The sequence below is a fragment of the Zalophus californianus genome, chromosome 12 (genome assembly GCF_009762305.2).
Source record: "Zalophus californianus isolate mZalCal1 chromosome 12, mZalCal1.pri.v2, whole genome shotgun sequence".
In the NCBI taxonomy this organism is placed as follows: Eukaryota; Metazoa; Chordata; class Mammalia; order Carnivora; family Otariidae; genus Zalophus; species Zalophus californianus.
In genome coordinates this window covers 84,360,292-84,385,290 of record NC_045606.1, presented here as the reverse complement: position 1 = coordinate 84,385,290, position 24,999 = coordinate 84,360,292, and the positions used below count along the sequence as shown (strand labels likewise).

General features: G+C 42.1%; 1 protein-coding gene across 2 annotated transcripts in view; it reads left to right on the top strand.

Annotated features, from left to right (window-relative positions):
* CEP41 (centrosomal protein 41) overlaps positions 1–21,036 on the top strand; it is a 90,651-nt gene extending 69,615 nt beyond the window's left edge. For both annotated transcript variants that reach the window (XM_027573202.2, XM_027573201.2), the window contains exons 3-11: positions 2,692–2,739; positions 6,950–7,011; positions 7,919–7,988; positions 13,376–13,523; positions 15,395–15,546; positions 15,954–16,021; positions 16,998–17,112; positions 17,583–17,798; positions 18,476–21,036. In XM_027573202.2, the coding sequence (XP_027429003.1) occupies positions 2,700–2,739; positions 6,950–7,011; positions 7,919–7,988; positions 13,376–13,523; positions 15,395–15,546; positions 15,954–16,021; positions 16,998–17,112; positions 17,583–17,798; positions 18,476–18,624 (1,020 nt within the window). In that variant the 5' untranslated portion in view covers positions 2,692–2,699 and the 3' untranslated portion in view covers positions 18,625–21,036. The remainder of the gene's footprint in view (positions 1–2,691; positions 2,740–6,949; positions 7,012–7,918; positions 7,989–13,375; positions 13,524–15,394; positions 15,547–15,953; positions 16,022–16,997; positions 17,113–17,582; positions 17,799–18,475) is intronic.
* The last annotated feature ends 3,963 nt before the right edge of the window (positions 21,037–24,999 follow it).

Below are 24,999 nucleotides of genomic sequence, written 5' to 3'. Positions count from 1 at the left end.
AGTTTAGTAATTAAGGCAAGATTGAAGAGGCAGGTAAGACGTTGGGCGCTTTCAGCTCTAGAACAAGGAGTTTAAACTTTAGTCAGGAAGCAATGGGGAGCCACTGACATTTTTTTTTTAATCAAAGTCTAGTCTCTGAAAATTTATCTAGCAGTAATGTGTAATTTCAGTTAAAAAAAAAAACTGGTTTGCTGGTAATCTTTTAAGCTCCTTTTGTATGAAACAAAGCTGCATTTATAAATAAGCCAATTATAGAATTGATTCATTTCTAGTCTTTTTAAAAAAGGTAGTCAAAAGCCTATTTTCAGATGCAATTAGATCCAGTAAGATAAGCTGCATAGTTAAGATATAAGCGTTCTATGAAGTGGGGTACAATACTACATTTCATACTTTCTAAAATCATTTTTAAGGATCTTTTGTGTCAGCTATTCCTAGTGTCTTTCTCCAGCTGAAACAATGCAGAAATCCTCCATTTTCTCTTTTCCCCCCCTGCTTGGATAGAATGAATGTCTATAATGAAAAGACCTTCTTATCGGTCGCCCTCTCAGATTTGTGCTTAATTTTGCCAAGTATTTGCATACCTCTGCAAAAGACTGCGCTTGCCTGCCTTTCTCCTTTAGTGGGAGGAACAGACAGTAGGAGCGCCGGCCTACCTCACAGGGTTGGTGTGAGGCCCTGCTGGTACAAAGATGAAGTGCTGTGTAAATACTCGGAAAATGCTGATTAAGATTGATTAAGAAATGGGCTTCAGACACTTTGCTAGTGGAAACCGCTGTAGAATGGAAATGCAATGTTTTTAATAATAAAGACCATATAATAAGGCTGGCTATTGTCTTCCATGTGTGGTGTGCCTCGGGGAATTTGAAGCGTAAACTGGGTTCCACCTGCTACTATTAGGGAAGTCACACTTCCTACGTATTTACCTCACAGTGAAATTGTGTTTTTTAAAACAGCACAAGTATGTTTTTGTGAGCCATGTTACAAACCAGGAGGTTGGGAACATTCAGCCCGGCTTAGTTACTAATTTGCCGTGTCAGTGAACAAATCGGTGATCCTTTTTGTACCTCAGCTTTCTGACGAGACTGCCCGAAGCTGCCCCGCCAAAAGAAGCAAACTGCCGGGTCAGCAACATGCAAATATAGGGGACTCAGGAACACTTGTAACCAAAAGCTATTATATAAAATAGCTTCAGAATAAGACAGCAGGACCCTGAAGAGCAAGCCCAGTGTTTGCCCTGTCTTCTTCCCCCGTTGTACTGGCCAGTGGGTTCCCGCCTGAGGTCAGAGTTGCAGGGGAGAAAGGTGTGCCCTGAGGAAGAATTCGTGGTTCCCACTCCGGAGATCGGAGGTCAGGTCAGGAAGCTCAGGTGACTTCCAGCCTGAAGAACCTAGAAAAGATCATATTTGATTCTACTCTTGGTCTGTGGTGCTATTTGGACCTCTTAGCCATTTTCAGTGTCTCTCCTGAGAAGGCTCAGGCCTTTCAGCCTCCCTGACTGCTGTCATGTCTCTCTGAGCTTTTGGAAGGCCACAGTCTGGCTCTAGGCCTATACTGTGTCCCACTGTCTCATCCTGATCCGGAGAGTGTGTGTCTTCAGGTGGAAGAAAATAAATGTTTTTGACTCAGTGGAATTTTATTCCCTGATGAATTCGTAAGTAAAGATTTAATAATAACATGATGTAAGTTGTGTTTTGGAAAATGTATTTTGGGTTTCAGAGCAAGAATTTTCTCTCTCTACTTCTGACCTAAAACATGAAGAAAAGCTCAGGCTAGTCCTAAAAAAACATCAGTTCATGCCATTAATTGGAAGCATTTCTTTTATCTGAAGTTGGGACTGAATCTGACTAGCTCCTCCCAAGGCTTAAAGGTTAGGAGCACAATTTTAGAAATGAGAAACTTTGAAACAGTTTTCCCCTTTTTTGCTGTATCTTTTGAATGCCAGGCAGAGCTTGCCGTGTTGAATCAAATTGAAGCATGCCCAGTAAAAAATAATAGCCTGTGGCTTGGGAACTAGACCTTAGTTCGTTCAGAAACCAAAGGATCCTGGCCCCGTTTTAGTGTATGGAAACCCTCCAAACCACCTTGGCTAGCCCCTGGTATTGTAGAACCAGGCTGCAGAACACGAGGGCTTGGTGCTCTCCACACTGGTGGGAATCCATGGTGAATACTAGCGCACAGACTGTGTGGTCTAGTTTGGGCTGCAGCATCAGCACGAATAGTTGAAGACCATGTTCAGGAAAGTGAGGGAAACCGCAAAGACTAAGCAGAGAGCAAGGGCTTGCTTGGGTAGCCACAGCGGCACATTTTAGACATTCAGAGATCATTGCTTCTTTCTTTCTCCTTGGCACATCTTCCCCACAGAAAGATTATAGGGAAATAAAAGGAGGAGAAAAGCCTTGACTCAAAAAGGAAAAAAAAAAAGATTATATAAAGTGATCATCTGTATGGCCTGGGGCTTCCTAGTGTTTATTGGGTATGTACACGTTCAATACATTTGGCCAATACTTTCCCCTTGATTCCTCATCGTTTATTGAGGCTGTATAATCCAAAAGAGTGTTAATGAGGCCCATTTACCTACTATGATTCCATAAGAACTAGATAGGAAGGCTTGGGGAGTACTTGTACTCCATTCTGTTTTTACAGTGTTAACTCATTTTCTTCCATTAAAAGCCTATCGTATTCTCTTTTTAGGTAACAGTATGACTAAATACATTGAGAAGCTAGAAGAGATCAAAAAAAGTGAGTAACGCTATTGACGGTTTGGGAAAATAGAGCCCTGAAGTTCTAGAAGTTGGTTATTAACAACCTTAGCCCCATCCTACAGCTGACAGGCTCAGAGATCTATGGGAGGCGGGCGAGCCTGGCAGGTGCCAAGGAGGATGTGGGAAACACCGTGTACCATCCCAGCCAGCTGCTGAGGTTGTCGCCTGAGGGCCGAGTTCTGCCCAACTGACATCCCACCAGAGATGTCAGTGTTGAAAATGCAGAATGAGCTCTCTAGTTAGGCAGCGAGAGTCCGAGCTTCTGGTTTCATTGTACTGTAGTCTCCACAACCTTTTTCAAGGTCATGATCTTTCCTACCTTCTTCGTTTTCTCTATGCCCGAGATAGGAATAATATCTCTTCTTTCATAACCTCCTTTTGCGTATAAATTAGTCAGTTATTCATGAAAGACATCAAGACGTAAGAGAGAACAAGCTTAAAGTGGTGCTATGCCTTATGAATTCATTGCAGTCTGCTTTCCTTTAATTAAAAATCATATTTCATGCACGTCCTTTTTACAAACTAATCTGCTTCAAAGATAAGCTACTAGTCACCGAGTGCGTCGCCCTTGCACAAAATCATAATTTCTCAACCTGTGTCCAAAATGGATGGAAAGAGTACACACCAAGGCCACAATTAAAGAAGTGGGAACATCTGTTTCCTAAGATGGATTTGTTCATCTCCTCAGTAGAGGAACCCAGTGCCAGGGGAGTAGTTAGCTAATGGTAGTAAAGAGGCACTCTGATGGTTCATAGTTCAGAACTTCACTCTGGTAATACACATCCTTCGGGAAGAGAATATTACAAACCCAGAATTCGCCAGAACTTCTGTTTTTATAACACAGGCCTTTTAATTTAAATGATAATGTTTCTGCTTCTTTTGAATTGCCACGGTATTAAGAAACCCCAGCCAATAGTGTGGACTCAGGAATAGCTTTATGCTGACTCTTGATAGTTAACCGTGTTCAGCTATAAGGGCTAATGTTACAGACGTTTGTTTTTTTCATGGGTAATGTCACACCATCCTTTTCTTCTTCGATCCTTTATATCAGATTTTGTGCCTTTATTATATTTTACATTACCTAAGTATATATTCTTTAAGTATATATTACCATTTTAAACTGTTGGAAAAAAATCTCGTTTACTCACCTGTGCTTCACTGTGTCATCCTTAGTTCATCCACAGCAGGTAAAATTCAGCTGGCTTGCTTCTGGTTGGGCTTGCAATCTCCTTTTGCCTCCTATCCATTCGTAGCTTAGTGTAAGCTCACATGTCCACACCAAGATTTGTCCCCTGAAAATGTCCCGTTCCACCCAGATTGCTGAACCCTTTTAAAACATTTCTTAAAAGCACAATGTGATTTCTCTAATATCTGAATTCTAGATGGAACTGGTCTCCCCTCCTCCACTGCCCCCCCCCCCAATACCTCTAGAATAGAGTCCTTGAAAATGTTTGCTTCCCTCTTTAGAAGTTTTGGACTTCCTTTTAGTAAGACAGGAGGCTCCTCTCACCTTGTTTCACACACTTTGTCCTGATTCCCTGACTAGAATTACTTCAGATTCTGATTTGAGATCTACATTTTGGAAGCTATTTCCTTCTCTTTTCCTATTTTCTGTTGTAGATGTTCTTTTGGGTCAAAAGGGAGGAGAATATTGCCTTGTTTCGTGACACCCTAGACCCATCACTTTTCGTGGATTACCTTAGATGCCATGTCTTTCTGTGAAATCACAAACCTTGTTCTGTCACTTCCTTTGATTTGTCTTCCACTGTGAGCCCAACTTCCCTTTGCTAGTAACGCGTTTTAACAGAACCCTGAAAACGCAGAATTCCTTTGTAATCTGAATATTCTTTCTACTCTGTCTCGGGAAAATAGACACTCTGTGTCTATTGACTGCTCACAAAGCCTATTCTTGGCTTCTGGTGGTTAGATGACACTAGCTGGACCCAGTGTGAAGCATCCTAGATAGTCAGGTCTCTGTCCTTCCAGTAACTCGAGAGAGGCATTCTGAGACTCCAGACTTACCGGAGAAGCAGCACTTGATAACGTATCTGAAACTAGGATTTTTTTGTCTCCATCCCGGAGTTTGGGAGAAGCAACCGTAGCAGAAGCTCCATCCTTAAAGTTCTGTTCGCCCTTGCAAGGACAGAACGACAGAGCTTTCCAAGTCAGCCTTTTTTATAAACTTTAAAACTTACTAGTAAAACATCTAGTTTGATCTTTTATCTCTGAGTAATCATGTCAGAAAGTCCTACGGATGGCTGTCCTTCTAAACAAGAACCAGGTATGTAGAGTTCAGGCTCCAATGTGCAGTGGGATGCCGAGCACCTATGAGGATACTAGAAATGCCAATCCGTAGAATATAGTAGAGCCTGTTTTTCGTTTGAGATCATTTCTACTTAGTCAAAGGGGATTTGAATGTGTACATTTTGTACTGGGAATGTGAAGAAGTGGAGAAGTATTTCAAACTGTGTAACTATACCAAAAGAATATCAATGGAGAAATGTCACAGTGCAAGCTACTTGAAAGCTGTTGACTCTTTTTGTTGGCTGATTTATTGCCATTGTGATTTATATAAATGACTTTTGGTGGGCAGATTGGTGGCAATTGAGAGGAGACTGTGGTTATTCAGCTGAGCTGTACTTTTGAAAGCTTCTGCCCAGCCTCTTGGGTCTGCATCCTGGCAGGTCTTAGAAGCTCCTTTGCATTTAGGTTTGTTACCTTGTTGTATCCAGAAGAAGCTATTCTGAGAATTTTCTAGAAGTAATGGTTAGTTATTAGCCAGATGGCTCTCTTTGAGACATGGAGAACAGAGAAGCTTGAATTCATTGTTAACGGGAGTCTCGATATAGTGACAAGTCTAGTTTTTAAAGTACTATTATTTCCTGACTCTGAGTCGTAAGGTGTTTGGTCAACCAAGCTAACGTTATCCTCCAAAGGATTCGTTCTGTGTTGGTTTTTGGAAAATTCATGGAAGTGATTAGGAACACCAGGTAAATACTTTTAAATACCTTTAATCCTTTCCTTTGTTGCTAGGATTCTCGGTTTATGCGACTTCTATGCTGTGAAGGCCGTAGTAATTATCCACCTAACCTTTAGTAATTCGGAAATAATGAGGAAGTACTTAAGGAATCATGGGCGCCAATATAAAAATGTAGAAGTGAAGGGAAGCGCTAAGGGTGGGTGGGGGTTGGATGCTGAAAACTCAGAATTGGCAGTCATCTTCAGGAAATTTTAAGGAAGCTGACTTTTAGCATGCCTCTGGGGGACAGGTACTGGGTCATGTGAGATTGGCTAAATTTTAAAAGACTGGTCAATGTGATATCAAGAACTGTTAATAACAAACAGGCGTAGAAGTGCCCCCATTTGAGTCATGTCTCAGGACTGTCAAGATAGTGCTGAATAAATATTGATGTTTCAGAATGATTTTTTTAATTGTGGTAAAAAAAAAAAAACCGTAACATCAAATTTACCATCTTCACCATTTTTAAATGTGACACTGCTGCACAACAGATCTCGGGAACTTTTTCATCTTGGAACACTGAGTAGGTGGATTTTTACTGAAGTGAAGTTGCGGAGAAACTGATAGAATAGATTATCAGGACCAGGCCTAACTTTATGCCCAGCATGGTACCCCGGGGGGGGGGGGGGGGGAGTGTCCTATGTCTCCAGCATAATTTGTAACCTCAGGAACAGAACCGGTCTCCCTTCAGGGCAGAGTGTGTGAATGCCCTACCAGCTGTTTGACCTGGGGCAACTGAGCTTCTCTGGGTCTCTGTCCTCATTTGCAAAATGCAGACGTTTATTCCCTGCTTTGTTCTGAAAAGGATTTAAAGTGGCTTACAAAAATGGTGGTCAAAAGAAAGCAGAGTAAAAGGGAAAAAGGGTAAGTGGATAGAATAAATGCAAGGGGTAAAGTCACAAGACACAAAAGGATGGCTTGTAAATTCAACTGTAGGCTGCCTACCAGCCAAAGCACGGGGTGGGGGGGAAGGGGAATAAAGGAGTGATAAGAATGTGTGGCACACTCAATTTTGACCATACCATGAGGATCGTATATGAGATAATATATGGAAAAGCATATAAATCACTTGAAAATCATACCACATAACTTGATGAATAGAAAGAATGAGTACCTCTAAGAAAGAAAAACATACCTAGAAAATTATTTGTCCTCTCCTGCTTTTCAGATTATAGATACAAAAAGGATGAGCTTTTCAAGAGACTAAAAGTTACAACTTTTGCCCAGCTGGTAAGTTGAACGATCCTCCATTGGAGCCAAGACTCTAATTTGTGCTGGTTTATGTGAGTATTTCTAAATTCCACGGCTAAGTAATGTTTGCAGAAGGGTTTCTTCTGATTCTTTACATTTCACCTATGGGAGGATTGATGCGTGGTGTGTTTGTTCATTCAAGTCTTCTTTGATAAGGATTTTATAAAGGAAAGTGTACATTCCACCTTTAAATCATCACACTTATGGTTTAGGTTTTATTTTTTTCCTTGCACGCTTTAACTTAATATTTAGAATCTAGAATTCTGGTCTCTGGATTGTTTGGACATTTTTCTCCCTGACACCAGGTGATTGCCATGGGCTATTTTGTTACTTTGGGAAAGTCACTTTCTTCTTTCATTTGAAAATTAGGGGCAAAGTGTCTCTCTGGCCCCCAAACATGAGTTTCATTGATGTACCTCAAGGTGGATCTTGGGTCTTAGGAGCTGAGCTGTGAAAAGCGCTTTAAAAACTGTGTGTAGGTATACAGCGTTGTAATACATATATTCATAGTTACATTTATTTCTTGGTTGCATGTAGAATTGTTGATTCAATTCTGTCACTGTAAGTACTGCGTGTTGAGACTGAAATATATATGATTATTTATTCACGTTTCGTGTTCTAAATTGTCCTTTTGGTCTTTTAAGTTTATTATGTGATGTTTTAAATGAATCTTTTTTTTTTTTCTGGAACTCTCATCTGCGGTATGATTACCATTCCCAAAATGAGGAGGCCTGAGATTTAGTTTCCAGTGGAGGACACTTGACAGTTCCTTAAACCAAGAGATCTTTGATGTTTGATGTTTCCTCATCTTTTATAAAAGACAGAATTGCCTCTGTTTAAAGACAAACATACAGGCATCTATACATTTCATTCTTTCTTCTCTCAGGTCATCCAAGTTGCTTCCCTATCTGATCAAACACTGGAAGTGACAGCTGAAGAGATTCAAAGGCTAGAAGGTAATGAGAATTGAGGATGTGGGGCAAATAAACGATTGACCATTTGACTTAAGGTACTCACCCTGTCTGCCTTTGCTGTTGTGTTCACAGGGAACTGGGACTTTGATAGATCTATTTGCAATCAGACTGTTACTCTCTGAGAAATGGTACCTGGTGCTTTAATTATTAATTCTTATTTCTTTTGAAAAGCCATCTGGTTTTCTGGCTCTAACATTTGTAGTTTTTGATGTGTTTAATATACTAATTACTTTTTTTCCCACAAGTATTTTTAGTGCCGTCTGTATATGCACAGGTCTCAGTATTAGGTGCTAGGAGACTACAAAGATGGGTAACGCCCAGCTCTGCTTGCGAAGAGTTGGTAGCCACATGTGCGCACGCGCACACTCGTATGCGTGTTGGATGAGGAGAGTGATAACAGAAGCACAAAATCACAAACGTGGCAGAAATTCATGATGGAGGACTGGGGAGAAGCCATCATTTGTTGAATATATATTGCTAAGTACTTCACTTAAGTTTTCTTATTTAATCTTATCAAAAACTCTAGGGGGTGGGTACACTTTAGAGATGAGAAGCCCAAGCCTCAGAGGTTAAATTACTTGCTTAAGGTGAGACAGCCAGTAGGGAATGGGCGCGGGTTACCGATCTACGAGTGTCTGGTAACAACCAGTGTCTTTGCTGTGGGAGTTCTGAAGAAGGAAACGTACTTTGCAGTTAGAAAACTGAGGTAGGCTTTCTGAAAGCTTTTGAACTGGGCCATAAAGGAGGGTAGAATCTCACAGGTGCAAGTTAAGGATGAGGTTCTTGCAACCTGAGCAAAGGCATGCGGAGAATGAGAAGCTCCGAGCGAGTTTGAGGAATGTGTCATCCCGCCTGGCAAGCCGTCTGGGGGAGGCATGGGTGCTGGGTTGGAGATAGGGCTAGGAAGATAGGCTTCTAGCTCCAGGTTTCCTTTCTGAAATGCCGAGTCGAAAATAAAACCTCTTAGTTGTACTGTCATGAAAAGAATACACAGAGTTACAGTCTTTATTTTATCCCGAGGTACTCAACCATCAATGTGTGGCTGTTTACTGAAGGGAAATGTGTTCTGTGAAGGTTGATGTAGGCCAGGACTTTGACTTCTGATTTCAAGACAAGTTTCTCAGGAAGTCCAAGCCCTGGTTTTGTGCAACTTAACTGTCATCTCCCCGGACTTGTTTTTGTTAGGGAGGATAAAGAGCATCTGACAAAGACAGGAATTTATCTTTGACAGATGCCTCTCACGGCAGAGAAATAAGGGCTCTTTGTAACAGAGATAATTGAGTCTCCTCATAGAAGTACTCCCAGTTTTAACCGGGTTATATAAGTACCTGGATTTGGTCCTTTAATTCATTGCAATTGCAGCACCGGAACATATGGGCACATGCAATTTTCTCTTCTGCGATGAATTTGCACAGCAAAATAGGCTCTTATAAAGTAGGACACCATAATGTGTGAGTAATATTAGTGTTTTTCTAGTGCTCTACACAGAATAATAACTCACTCAGGAATGCCTGTAGAACAGATTGTATGCATATTGGCTATTTTTGAAGGAATAAAAAATCTCCTTTTGTAACGTTTACTGTTTTTTCCTGACTTAAAAGTGTATTTCTAGAAAATTAGAAAACTGCAAAAAAAAATATAAAGAAAATTAAAATAATAATCCCTGCTAACATTTTGCTCTATCTTCCCCCTACCTAACTGCCCACCCAAATCCGTACTCTTTGTGTATACTTTTGAATTGTGCTGTTTCAAATTAACATTTTATCATGCATACTATCGTAAGTCATTAAATGGACTTCAAAAGCTGAATTGTGAAGGTTGTTTTGTCATATAATGCCTGTCCTGTGGCTCTACCATAATTTACTTAATTATTCTCCTATTGGACATTACGGTTTTTCTAATTTTTCACTTTTATAAAACAATGCTGTAATGTAAATACATAAACGTTTGTGTGCGTCTGATTATTCCCTGGAGATAAATTGCTGCAGATGGTTGAAGGGTGGAACCATTTTAAGATGCTCGATGCTGATTCCACATTATCTCCAGAATGGTTCTTCCTGTTTGCATTCCCAACAAATAAATGAGAAGACCTGTTTCTCTTCATCCTAGGCAATGCTGAATAATTATCATTTTTGCAAACATTTGCCAGTTTGATAGATGAAAAGTAGTATCTAATAATTTTCCTTTGAATCTCTCTGATCATGAAATTGAGCTTTGTGTATGTGTCTGTTTATTGGTCATACCTATTTCTTCTGAGAACATTACATGTCCTTCCCCATTTTTTTTCCCTCATGGAATGTTCATCTTTTACTGATTTGTAAAAGCTCTGTGTATTAGGATATCTTTAAACATTGGAAACCAGTACAGCCTTGAAAATGAATGAGAAAAAGCTTTACTTAATGATTTGGAACAGTTTTCAAGCTGTATCATTAAGTAAAAATAAAACAACAAAACAAAAAACCAAAGTGCAGAGCAGTATGAATGGCATTCTCCTGATATGTAAAAAGGGGAAGAAATAAAATAGATGCGAAAGTCTGTAGTTGCTTTATTTCTGGAAGAAGATATAAATCTGTGAAGGTAGTTCCCTTGGGAGAGGTGGCCTGAGGGCCTACGGGTCTGCAGTGGGAAGGGACTTCCTTTCTGTATTAACAGTTTTATCTTGTTTGCATTTTTACCTTGTGCACAGGATCTTTTTTCAATTAAAGCACTAGTTAATTAAAAAATGCTTTGTGAATTAAGTGTATTAACCTTTCCTCATGCATCTAGGTCATAGATATTTTTCCTAATTTGTTACTCACCTTTTAATTTTCTTCATGTTGGTTTTTGACATACACAAGGTTTGCATTTTTACGAGATTTTATCTATTAGCCTTTCATGTTGTATTTTCTTTTATTGCCTTAGGCTCATAAAATCCAAAATAAGATAAACTATTCACCTATATTTTCTTCTATTAGCTTGCTTGGTGGTTTTGTTTTTTGTTTGTTTGTTTTCCTACATCAATCTATTTGTTAATATTTTGGTATATGATGTGAGGGGGTTTTCTAAATTCGATTTTTCTAGATAGTTGGCACAATATCCCACCACCATTTATTCACTCGTTTTCCCTTTACCCACTGGTTTGTGAGGTTACCTTTAACATTTATATTAGCTTTTTATATATATTCTGGGATTTGTTTCTGTGTTCTTATATTCCATTGTTCTGGTTTGTGGTTCAGCACTGTTTTGATCATTTATCTTTGCAATATATGTTACTATTCGCTAAGGCATATTCTCTAAATTACCCATATGTATGTATGTGTGTCTGTGTGTGTGTATATAAATATACAATATTTATATACATATACAATATTATATATATATAAATTTTTTTCATTCTCATCTTTAAAATCCTTTTAAGCTTTCCAAAAATCCCATTGGGATTGGTTTAGGGCTAAAAATCAAGTTTGGAAAGGATTAACATCATTTCACTTTTAGTCACCCAGTCAGGAATGTGAAAGTACATCACTGTCTTCATTCGGGTTGTTTTTAATGTCTCTTAAGTAAAATTTTTAGGAGACCTAGAAAGGATGTAAGTTTTTGTGGGCCCTTTACATGTCTTAATAGGCTTATTTTCGAGGAGAGCGTATCTTACATTTGCAGTTGTTACTGTAAATGAGATGCCCGTCATATTCCTTTCTAATTGGCATATAAGAAAAGTAGTTTGTTAGTATTTCTTTTTTTAAGCTAACCACATACTTATTTCCCTTATTCTCATAGGATTCTTCTGAAGTTTCTAGGTATATATATGTCATATGCAAAATAAATATTAGTGTCCTCTTTAATAACTAGGCTTCTTATTTCTATTTCTTCTCTCATTGTACTAGTCAGAATAGCAAATTCCCAGACTTTTTGGTACAGTCCTCCTCCGCACTCTTAAAACTGAGGACCTCAAAGAATTTTGGTTTATGTGCATTATACCTATTAATATTTAGGATATTAAAAATTTTAACTGAGAACTTAAAAATATTTATTTAGCATTTCATTTTACAAACAGTGATACTGAACCCATTGCAAACATAAATAACATTTTTATGCAAAATAGCTGTATTTCCAAAACAAAAAGTTTACTGAGCATGGCATTGTTTTACTTTTTTTTTTTTTTTTTTAAGTCTTGGTGTCTGATTCAATAGTAGACAGCTGATTGTCATGGCTTCTGCATTCAATCTGTTGCAATATGCTCTTTGGGTTGAAGTACATGAAGGAAATCTAGCCTCACACGGACCTGTAGTTGAAAAAGGGAGACTCTTTTAATAACCCCTTCAGATAATTGCGGATACATATCTTTGACACCATACCAAAACTTGACGACTGGTAGCTTCTTAAAGGTTAGTTAAAGGTTAGTTGTAATGTGGAATCTGAAACCATATCAATGCATGTTTAGTACTCTGTTCCATTAAACCCACTGGTCTGTCTTGCACTTTGAATTAATCTTCTTACCCATGCATGATTTTATAACATCATTCATCGGTCATTTGGAAAAGATCGATTCACAGAGTTATGAAGATCTTCCAAACATTGACAAATTTCATTCATTACACAATATCAAAAAAAAATCATAGTTATTAATCTCACCATCTATCTTATCGGAAAAGTCATTAAGTACAAGGAGGCAGTCAGGCTCCTGATGGAGAACACGGTTTCTAAAATTCTGATTTTTGGTCAAAATTGAATCTTTACAACAGATACCATCAGTTGTTTTCCTTGAAATGACAGTTCGCTTAGATCATTTTTGAGAAAATGTCTGCCACATTCACAAGTCTAAGTAACTATAATTTCTCTGTCAGTTTTCCTTCCAAGTAAAAATGGTGTTCAGGGCAAAAGCAGCCCTAATCACACTAATACTTTCCCTTGAGACAACCATGGTATGTTGGTGTGGAGCCGACTTGCTATATGCGGACTCCCTATATCATCACACAGAATATTCCAAAGATGTGTACTTAAAGATGAGATTTAATAGAATTATGATTATGGCTCCACTGGGGACTTTTTAAAACGTGACTGCCGTATTTATTAACCGAGCACGTTCATGTTGGTGAAAAATACGACGCTCACTAATAAAACTCGGGGCCTCTGCCCCAATTGTTGCTCAGGCGCTCACAGTTTTAGCCCCCATTGCTTTGGCACCATTCGTGCAAATATCAACACAGTAGAAGAGACCTTGCGGGTCCCCCTGACAGGGTCTCGGGGACTCCTGGGGTCCTACGTGGTAGAACTTCCAGGACAGTTTAATAATTGTGATAGGATTTCCTCGTCTTGACCTAATTTCAATGGGACTGCCGAGAATAAACTCGGAGGTCAACTTTACTTATTTATCCCTCTGCAAATCTTAGACAGTGGCTCTTCGACGACTTCAGAGCCCGATGGGGAGATCGGTGCCAGGACCAACGGAAAGGGGAGCCCGGGGGAACAGTCGCCAAGCCCCATGCAGTTCATAACGAGCGCGGGACCCGGGGACTCCAATCGCTCCACTCTGCAGAGGTACGCTCGTCGGATCCATGTTTTCCCTGAATTTTACTTCATACTCCTTTGGATACCAGTTTCGGTGATTTAATCACTGGAGAAACACACTGGCAGTAGTCAAGTCCCACATTTTCACCCCAGCTCTTCTAATTTTCTCTTGATATGAATGCCACCGCCTGACTCTTTTCACAGCATCTTAGTGAAGGTAAGAGTATATTGATAGGAGAGCATTAATTTTCACTCCTGAATTCCATCCTTCTCTCAGCCTTCCTGGATGCAGGTTTGCTATTAGGACTTAGCTTTACAACTACTATCTTTTGATTCCCACTCCTGCCCCCTTTTCTGTCTGCTGCAGCTTATAATTACCCTGTCTGCAATCAGAAGAAAAATAGAGTGCCACTCGCGGTGCTCTGATATTAACACAGGTGCAAAGGAGCATGAAAGCAGCCTTTGGAGTCAGTTCTCAAACTGCACGGGACTGGTCCTTCTTTCTGCGAAGACTATGATGCAACACTTTCTCGCAGATATTAGGTGTTGATTATAAGATGGTGCTGATTTTTGGCGCACGACTAGCAAAACAGTTGTTCCAGAGAAACTAGGTCTGCTAGAAAAAGAATTGCTATCAGCAGTACCACTGTTACTTTTTTTAAGATTTTATTTATTTACCAGGGAGGGAGAACGCGCGCGCCCGCACACGAGTGGGGGGAGGGGCGGGGCAGAGGGAGAAGCAGGCTCCGGGGCTGGATCCCAGGACCCTGAGACCATGACCTGAGCGGAAGGCAGACGCTTAACCGACTGAGCCACCCAGGCGCCCCCAGTACTACTCTTGTTTTTTTTATAACTACTTTCAGCAAGAGCTCTAAAATTGGAATTAGCGACACAGACCAATAAGACTTCCATTGAGGATGCAGTTTCATAGGAAATAGATTTTCTTCTTCTCCTATGCCCTCTGTGGCATCTAGTTACAGCATTTATCGGGTCTAAGTGCAGGATTTGATTTGCCACGCTGGGAGAGGAGCCATTAGGCCATACTAGTGTGTGGTCCGGCACACACGTCTTCATAGTCGCCTGCGAAAGGTGTCCTCTTACATTCCACTACAGATATTTCACCCCTCGCCATTTTGTTCCTAACAGCCATTCCTCTTAAGACTTTGATTCATATTTTTTACCACATTTTGTCTGTAATCTTAATATGGAGACCAGTTTTATGACCTTAGAAACAGAACTGTCAATAGCAAGCTCATTCATTTAATCCTAGTGTTTCCTCTGTCTCATTATTTGAATGCCACCAAATCTAAAAGCCTCTTCAACCTCAACACTGTCACCTATAAACTGGGAGTAAGCACAGATAGCTCTTGAAAACATTAAGATTCAAAATACCTATTGGATAGGTCGCTGTGTAAGGAGATGAGATACATTCAATCGATGTTGGTTTATGTTACATCTAATGTACATAGAAAGCCTTCATTTTTCCTGTCCTACCAACCGTATTCTTTCCCATTTTGGTCTGCTTTCTTACGCTTCTTACAGTTCCCTTAGATTAACTGTTGGCCCCTTTCTTTCTCTGAACGCTGCCCTTGTTGCTGGAGGCAGCAACGTGCCCTACGATTTCTGCCCCCTCAGCCATGCTAATGACCTAACATGCATTCTCTGAAGCTGAGTATGGGTGGACACGTTGGGTCCCTTCCTCAGGGTCCAGTGTGATAGAATGGGAATCCATACGGTCGTGCATTCAGAGGCAGAACTGAGACATCATGTCCATTTTCCTTTTTCTTTGAAGTGCCCTTTGAAAAGACACTGAGCCCTCTCTGGCTATTCTGAAGAAACGCATTTGACCTTGAAGCCATTCACCCCTGACTAGTTTCTGCCGACCTACTTTTCACTTGCAGCGTCATCAGTGGTGTTGGGGAACTGGATCTAGACAAAGGGCTAGTGAAGAAAGCAGAGTCCAACACCAAAGACAAACCTTATCCCGACTGCCCCTTCCTGCTACTAGATGTGCGAGACAGAGATTCTTACCAGCAGTGCCACATTATTGGAGGTAAGAGAGTGAAGGCGTTTTCGTGTCTCACTCCCAAGAACAGAGCCCGTTCCGGAGTCTAGGCAGGCTTGAGCCGCACCCGAGGGTCAGCAGTTAAGGAAATTTTTTGTTAACTGGATCCATCATGGGAATCTGGAAGTTGGCTCTGCCATAATGCTCTGAGAGAGGCTGGTGACAATCTCGGATGGCTCTGGGACCCGGGGCTAAATGTCCGAAATGGTGACATGAAACTTCCTGTTGTGTTCATAGTGACCTGTTTCTCTTCTCTCAAAAAAGTATTTAGGTTTATGGCTCGTTGATTTTGCAAATATGGTTCTTTGAGCTTTTAGACTTTAAGCCAGCCGGGAATTTGGGGCCAAGTTGTACTGAGAGCCACAAACTTCTTAAGCTTTTTCTTCTCTTTGCAGCTTATAGTTACCCAATTGCAACTCTGTCTAGAACGATGAACCCTTATTCAAATGACATTCTTGAATATGTATCCTTTGTTGCATTTTAAGGAGTTGGGTGGTTTGAGGACTGTAAGAGTCAAACTTATCATGAATCATGCTCCTAGGGAAAAAACCTCTGTAAGGACCTTTGATATTAATTAGCTTACTTAGCATATTTTAGAATTTGGATTCTTCGCTGTTGCTGAGTATCCTGACCATCTTGGCAGATGCTTCCAAGCCATCCTGCAGTGGGCCAAAAAACATTAGGTTAAAGGCTGTGATCTGTTGAGAGTTAGTCCTAAGACCTTTCTCCCCGCCAGAAAGCTTGCCCAAGTGAAATCTAAGAGTAAATTTTTTCTTTCTGTTTTAAATTTTTTCCATCTTAAAATCTTTCTTTTTTGGCTCATAAAAATTACACAAATAGGAAATAATTTAAGCACTGAAAAATGTAAAAAAGATTGATAATCATACAATTGAATGACTCTGATTATGTTTTTTGCATATTTTATTTCCAATTGTCTTCTCTGTATTCTTTTTTAACAAAGTAGAAATCATACTGTAGATATAATTTAGTATTTTAACTTGCCCTCAGTTCATAGTACAGTGTATTTCTCCATGCTAACACAAGCTCTTTGTAAATTCCATTTTTGATGCAGTGCATTATCTCATCTTACTATATACTATACTGTGATTTACTAAAAACTCTTCCTCTCTAATGGGCCTTTAGGTGGGTCTCCATTTTTTTACTATCATAAATAAGACTGCAGTGGACACATGGGACAGAGAGGTTTCCTATGTCCTCACCTGTGAAATGGAGATTGTCAGACCTTTCAGGGCCATGAGGATAAAAGAGCTAAAGGGTATAAGGTGTGGAGCTAGTGCTGTCTTGGACCACAGTGATATTCATTTATTAAAAAAAAAAAAGAATACCAGCTCAGGAAGGTGAACCTAGACCGTTCCTTGTTCCCTGGGAGTTTCTCAGTAGTTCCAGTGCGGGCGAACCTTAACTCCTGTGACTCTTAGAAAAATGCCCACGGCAAGGTCATCATTCTGTACGACGATGACGAGAGGCTGGCCAGCCAGGCGGCCACCACCATGTGCGAGCGGGGCTTTGAGAACCTCTTCATGCTTTCCGGAGGTGAGTGGGCTGCCTCTGCTTGGGACTGAAAACACAGCTCTCTGGGACTCACAACCCTTCAGCCCCTCCCCTATCACCCTTTTCCTGTCCACGTTCAGAATTTAGAATCCTGGAAGAAGGAGAGAGAACCATGCTGGCTGCAAGGGGTCAGGAGTTCTGTGAAACTTCCGTTAGCTCCGTCAGCACTTGTTTTTAATTCCTGAAATAACGCTGTTGCTTTCAGGCTCTGTGAGAAAGCCTTACTGCTGAAGACTGGAGCAAAAGGATTTCTGGTGGAATTCTCAGAATCCCCCGCCTAACCACCGACATTTTCTGGTATAATTTGCTTCATGGTGAAGCAATTAAGATGTCATGTCCTTGTGTTGGCTCAGACTGGAAGGCCAGATTAGGAGACATGCAGCCACCTTTCCAGGTCTTGCCGTCGCCTCACCATGTTAACGCTGCTTTTTCTGATGCTCTTCCACACCTAGGTCTAAAAGTCTTAGCTCAGAAATTCCCAGAAGGACTGATTACGGGTTCCCTGCCAGCATCTTGCCAGCAGGCCCTTCCTCCTGGCTCTGCCCGGAAGCGATCCAGCCCCAAAGTGCCGCCCCCACCAGCTGAGAATAAATGGAGGTTTACCCCAGAAGACTTAAAAAAGATAGAATATTACCTGGAAGAGGATCAGGGTCCTGCGGACAATCCCAGTAAGCTACTTTGACCTTTAGAGATCATGTTTTCTGTAGAGCTTTGAAAATGACCTCATTGTGTGAAAAGTGTGATCTCTTATATTCAGAGTCTTAAAATATCTGTAGGGGATGGGGAGTGTAAGGGTGCTGTGTGGGGAAGCGGGGGGCAAGGGGTGCTGATCCCAGGTTGTGGGAAGAATTAGACATTGCATATAGACAGAGAAGGAGAAAGGATTTATCAGTCAGATAACGTGTATTTCAGGCGGAGTGGAGGGGCTCAGCTGAGGCGCTAGGATTCCCTCTCCGATGTGTTTTGTTTCCCTCTGTGGCTTCTGGGCACCTTGAAACCTTGCTCAACCTTCCCTTGAGCACACTACTTTCTCTTCTCTTTCCCCTAATCCCTCCTGTACCCATTTCTCCCAAGAAGGACTGAAGGCCAGGCTAGGTTGGTTGGGGATAACGGAAAGGAAGAAAACAAAAGGTCACTGGGCTTCCTTTCGTCCCTGCCCCTTCCCCATCTTCAAGTTGATCTCAAGGATGAAGAGTAGGTTTTAGCCTAAAGTAGACAATGAATAGGACTTCATTAGCTTAAAAGTGGTTGTACCCTAAGACTTCATTAACTTAAAAGTATACTTGGCAGATGGCGCCCGGAGTTATTCTTACAGCTCTGCTCCCTGCTTTCTCGCTCCCTTCAGGCCGGCTGAGCCAAGCGAACGCCGCTGGAAGAGACTCCAAGGTTCCAGGCGCCCGCGGCAGTCAGAACCTGCCCGCCGGGGGCCCTGCTGGCCCCCCAAACCCCCGCTCACTCAGCAGCAGCCACCTGCAAGGCAAACCCTGGAAGTAAAAACTTTGTCCGTCTTAGTCGAATAAATACTTTTTCTCCTTTCGGAACCCCTGAGCAGTTCCCAAGTTGGTCATTTTCAGAAACTGCTGCAGAGGAAAGACCCTGCCATGTGTGACAGGCCCTCTTCCCTCCGCCTGGGGTCCGCTCCTCGCCTGCATCCAGCTGGCGGGGCAGGCGGGTGGGGGGGGGGGGTTACAAAAACCAGAGGCGTGACAGGCTCTAGTGTCCTCCCTATTGTTTACAGAATATTTCAGTTTCTGAAACTGAGTAGGAAAAAAGAGTCTAATTTTTGAGGCCCCTTTTTCTTTCAAATAAGGTCCAGCTTGTATTGGGTCATATCCTGCATCGTTTTGTAAATTCTTCAGCCCCATCTGGTATGTTCTTCCCAGCCACTTCCTTTTCACTCACTGGTCTTGATTTCATTAAGGTTCTCCAGGTGGGCTCTGCAGCAGCCGTCTCGGGAGTGGGGGGTGGATGCTTCTTACCCCTCAGCCACCCCCAGGCGTGGGCCCACTGGCCGAGGAGCTGTCTGCCCAGCGCCCGCCGCAGGCTCCGTCAGGAGTTGGGAGGCTGGCACCTGAAGCTGTGCTCAGTTTTAAGGTTTGGTAGAGCCACCCTCGCGCTCCCTGAGTGTTCCTCCTCACCGGATGTTTTCCTGGAACCAGCCCCGTGACGATGTGCGCTCAGCTGCCTTCACCCCGGGGCCTGAGGGCTCCTCGCAGAGAAGCCCTGGCCACCGTAGGGGCCTGTGTTAAGGGCCACTGACGCACCCCCGCTGCCCACCCCGACCGGCCTCCCCATTGGTGGTCGGTTTCTCCTTCATAAGTTTCCACTCCCCAGCTCGGGCCAGTCCATCTTAGATGGATAGAAATTATGGCCACTTGAAAAAGCAGCTTCAATTGGGCAACCTCAGGCACACAAGGTGAGGACAGCTCCGCTGTCCTTTGTCAGGGCTGACAGCCCCTTTAAGCCCTAGCTTAAAAATACAGTATTAGTCTAATTGAGTAATTAGTGCAATTTCCTGCTTACTTTTCATTCTCATGACTGAGCTGTGATTAGGAGGTTGTGATTATAGATTCTGGTTTGGGCCAGAATTTTGAATCAGCATTAACTGAATTGCTAGGTGACTGACATTCATTCCATTTAATTGGGGGAACAAAAGACCTCAGGTAAGGATGAGGGACTCCGAAATCATCAGGCAAAGGGAGAGAGCCTTGTTAATTTTTATGGTCTGTGATCTGTAGCTGTGATAAGGGACCAAGGAATAAATTGTGCTCTTTGTCATGGCAACCAGCTTCTGAAAAGCCAACTGAAAATTGCCTATCCTTAGGTGGTTCCTGCTGCCGGGTAAGATTTGCCTTACCGGGACTATTTTCTCGCCACCAAAAAAAAAAAGAGAAAAGAAAAAGTACCGCAGTATTTCTAGTGGGGGGGGGGAGGGGGCGGCTGTGTTTGTAAGAGAAAGGTAATAAATATCTCATAGAGACATATGGAAAAATAACTTTCAGATTCAGCCCAGTTCTGTTTTAGTGTGTTTATTCTTCTCTACTTGATTTCCAAAGTGCAACATATTCCGATGCTTTAGAAATCAAACAAACCAGGGACATTGTTCAGATGTCAAGCCGTGCCCAATTTTCCACAAGATTCAAGAATCTTGTATAAAATGCAGCCAATGTACACATAGCTTTAATGAGGAGCCTGTCATGTTTCCCCATAAATTTATTGCCTGAGAACTTAGTTCAGCCTTTTGCTAATGCCAGAATGCTCTGGCTTTTTATTTTCTTTACAGTGTAGATTTTAAAAAATGCAAATTTTTCCACACTCAACTTTCCCCTAGCATGGACAAGATTTTCAGCCATTTATGACACATATACATTTTCAAGGGAAAAAAAAATCTCTCTCTGTAACAAAGTTCTGTTTATGCCATTTTAAAGTTGACTAGTCAGGAGTTTCGATTTCCCCACTCGATTCTACTTTGAAAGTAATCGTAGTCCCCCTTTGTTCCTACTCTGCATTCCGATCACCAAACACCCCTAGAGTGTTAGAACCTACTGTGTATATATATATATATATATATATATATATATGGAAAGTCACTGTAGCCAAACCTCTTGGAATCGCTGTGCATTTAGCTGAGACATCTGGCAGGTTGAATATATTTATGTGTGTTTCTCCATAGTGCTTTGCCTGTTGGTAAGGATTTTAAATCACTGCTCCTCAAAGACCTGTTCTGATTCTGCTCTTTATGTGTTAAATGTCCACTCGCAGACAGGTTTTAACATGCTCAAGTTATTGCTTCAAACATTCTACTTTGCTAGTTTCTTCATTGGATTAACTGACATGTATTATTTAAGTGATCAGTGGTACTTTGTGCAATTATGAATGCTGAAGATTAAAGTACATGGTTATTAATTTGTTGTTTGCTATTCATATGCTGAGATCTGCCAACTTCTCTCTTCCTCTCTGTTGAGATGATCTGGGGGAACCACAAGACTGAGGTGATTTGAAAGCATACCTCTTTTCGTGGCATCTCCCAAGAAGGCACATATTCTTTGTTTGTTTTTTGTTTTTTTTTTAAAGATGTTATTTATTTATTTGACAGGGAGAGACACAGTGAAAGAGGGAACACAAGCAGGGGGAGTGGGAGAGGGAGAAGCAGGCTTCCCGCGGAGCAGGGAGCCCGATGCAGGGCCTGATCCCAGGACCCTGGGACCATGACCCAAGCCGAAAGCAGACGCCCAACGACTGAGCCACCCAGGCGCCCTGGCACATATTCTTTGTGTAAAGAAAATCAGGACATCATTCCAACCAGGATAAGGGACCTTAGCTCTCTAGACAGAAGGCCTGGGTTTCTCCTCATGCTCAGGCAGGGACTGATTGTTCCTGAAGCACCTCACAGCAGGACTTCCTTGTCAGTGTTGGGGGGGGGGTTGATGGCTGCCCTTGTCTGGGAACATGTGACCCCCCCCCCGCCCCCCGCAATGGCAGGTGCTTTAATGATGTACAATTGCAGCCCCACCTGAGAGCGGTGATGGCCAAAGTCTCAATAATATGTTTCGTGCTTTAAAGAGGTGTGTCTTCTTTAAGGAAGAAAGGAGAAAAGCAAAGAAGGAAGAAAAGAAGTGAGGGGCAGTGGGGAGGGAGGGGAGCTACATTACTCACTCGAAAATGAAAAGCACATCTTGGGCTGTAATAATGCCAGGTTTAATCTATTGAAAAGTATAGAATGATGCAAATGGTCTAAAAGTAATTTTATTTTTTACCTTTAGTGGAACACCAGAATCAGCACAGTCATATTGGACTTGGTGTAAATCTGAATTATACGAGAATAGCAGTGTTCATTAGTTGCTGAGGGATTTTTTTTTTCCTGTGGAGCTATCGAGATTATACAAAAATTCTTAAGACTCTAGGCCACTCACCAAGAAAACCGAACAAAACAAAAACCTTCTTTTCCCTAATTCCCTGGTGGAATATCAGTGAAATCAGAGTGCTCGGCTAGGAAGAAAGATGTAGGTAATTTTTCTTGTGTGCTTTTGGTTTCTGTCATGTTACATATTGGTTATAGATTCTGTCTTTATGTTATCCGACATTTTGGTGGGGGGGTATAATTAATTTCTGTTCCCCTGGATTTACATCCACGACTCTTTTCTTGCCATACCCCGATGATTATCACTGAGAACCTTCCTTTCCCCGGTCACAGAACGTTGTCAGTGTCTTTCATGTGAGTTTAGATTCATCACAATTCTTTCAAAGACACAATTCCCATAATACTTTTCCTTTTTTTTACAAGAAGCATCAGAAACATAGGTAATAATTCATCCTTTTAATAATGTGTGCATGATGATATGCTTATATGCAGGTCAACTAATTTTATTAACAAATGTATTTTTTCCTATAAAAAAAAAAACAGGAAATAAGACACCCTGTGCTTCCAGAGTGCTCAGAATACATTTGGGTAGTAATACCTTCCTGAAATTATGGTAACTATTGACGTTGTTATTGTGGTGTCCTTAAATTCATACATAGGTCAGTGATAGCACGGAAAATGTAAAGATGGAAATTTGTCAGAATTGAATTCTGACAAAACAGGATTCAGTGCATGATTTTATGTGTGTTTACAAAACTGTATTTGTCACGCCACGATCCCCTGACGGTCTCACTCTCTGATGCTGATCCTCCTTTGTTCCGAACGTAGAAGCAAATTCTCTCCGCCTGTGTAACATTTTGAGGCATCTGGTAAAACCCGTGGCAAACAGAGGCCACATATTAAATGCTCCTGACTGATGGACTACCTTTTTTAAAGGATGCAAATACGTCTTCTATTCGACATTATTTTGACTATAAGCTCCCAGAGGGTGAAAATCACCAGCGATAGGACAGTGACCTTTAGTAAGCATGCGTGAGTAAGTGAATTGAAGCTGTCATGACTGCAATCTGAGATGCAGTGCCCGTGACGCTCGCCGCTCAATGCTGGCCTGCCGTCCTGGAGACCCCGGCAAGCTCATTAATCTTTTGTCACTGTGTACATCCTGCTTTTGTAGGAGTGGCATTCACAAGCCTGCGATTTTTAGATTACCCGCTGCAGGGGGCACCCTGGGAGCTGTTAGGGGCATTATTACCCCGGCTGTCTGCAGTCTGCCACGCCTGTTTTCATGGCCCCCTCAGGCTCAAAGTAGCCTTCAGAATTCATCAAACACAGGTTGCACACCATCCCCAGCTGAAAGTGGGTTCTTTTTCTCTTTTGTTCCAAATCTTGAAGCTCTCCAGATAGCGATCCTAGCAAATGTGTGAAGAGCTTACTCTGTGTTCGACAGTGTTCTAGACTCTTCCAGATGTGTTTTGACTCCCATCAGTTCTCACAACGGTCCCATGGGATGGGTGCCCCATTCTCAGGTGAGGAGACGGAGGAGCAGGTGGAAATTAAGCAAGCAACTCGCCTGGAGCCCCTGAGCCACTGAGCTAAAGGTTGAGAAGCCGGGAGGCAGCCTGAGAACCGTGGCTTCCCATCAAGTTCATCCTCCACTCTGCTCTGTGCTTCCCACGCCGGCTGGGCGCAGCCACGCTCTCCCTTGGTGACGCCCCCGATTTACCAACTTGAATGTAACTTTCCCTCGGGTGCTGGCCTCCCTTCCCTCCTCCTCAGCCTGCACGAAAGGCGACAGGAATTCAGAGACTGCACATCTGCTCCCGGAAGCATATATTTCCACAGATCCACTGTCTGGGTCTCTCGACCTGTCCTGAGGGCAGGTGCGCCAGGCTTTCTAAGATTTGTTTTGTGTCCGAAAGAACACGAATGAGGTCTCCCTGAAGGAACAGGAGTTACCAACTTCTAACCTGACTGTTGGAAAAGAAGTAAGCTGTCTTCGTACATTGAACTGTTCATTTAATAAACCATATTGATAGGATTTGTGTCCGGTCTCTCCTTTCCTTTGGGGTGATGTCTTTGATTTAGGCTGAGACATAAATTGCGTGAATCGGCTCCTGGCCACAGACCTGGGTCTCATGGGAGGAAGCAGGGGCAAACCTCTGCCTCCATCCGTGTCCATGGAGTATTTGCTCCCCTGCAGTCTCCCCAAGATGTAGCAGAACGCCACTCCTGCGGTGGAGCAGGACACTTTGCATTTTCTTCTTTGCGTCTGGCCATAAACATTCGGCAGTCTCTGTCTCTGCGGTTGTTAGGTGATGCTCGCGATGTGAGTTGCCACATTAGTGCAGATCCTGAAAGCTTTGGGGAAAATTCATTACCCTGTGACAGTTTTTCAGATTTGACGGGTCCTCTGTGCCTCTTTCTCAGAGTTCTTCCTTCATGTGGCCACTTTGAATGTGATGGCTGGTCATACCGGTTTCCTGTAAGTGGCACGTGGGTCTGAGTATGTTCGCAGAATGATGTTTCTGTCCTTAAAGTCCTTACAGCAAGAGTCCTTCTGCAGCCTCAAACCCACCTGGCCCCACTTGCCCTTGCAAAACACTCACTGAGATGATGAATACCACTGTACTGGATGAGGGACCAGTGAGGTCATATCTGGATTGTATTCAGTGACATTTCAAATTTAACTTCAAGCCAAAACCAGAAAAGCTACACGTGCATATCTGAGTGTTAATTCAAGAGGCCACCCTAAGGATTCTCACGGACCACCAATGACCCACAGGCCACATTGAGAACCATATATAATGGTGTAAGAAAAAAGCCAAATGAGTTCATTTAAAAATAAAGATTTTTAAAAAGCCCTGGAGAATAGGCATGAGCATAATCAATTCCCCAGATTGCTACAGAAACCGAATGTGAGCAGAAAGGGCTCTTGGGGATTTTCATGTGAGCTATGGCAGACTGCGTAGGGAAAAGCTCCCAACTGGGAGCGGGAGAAACCCCTTCCC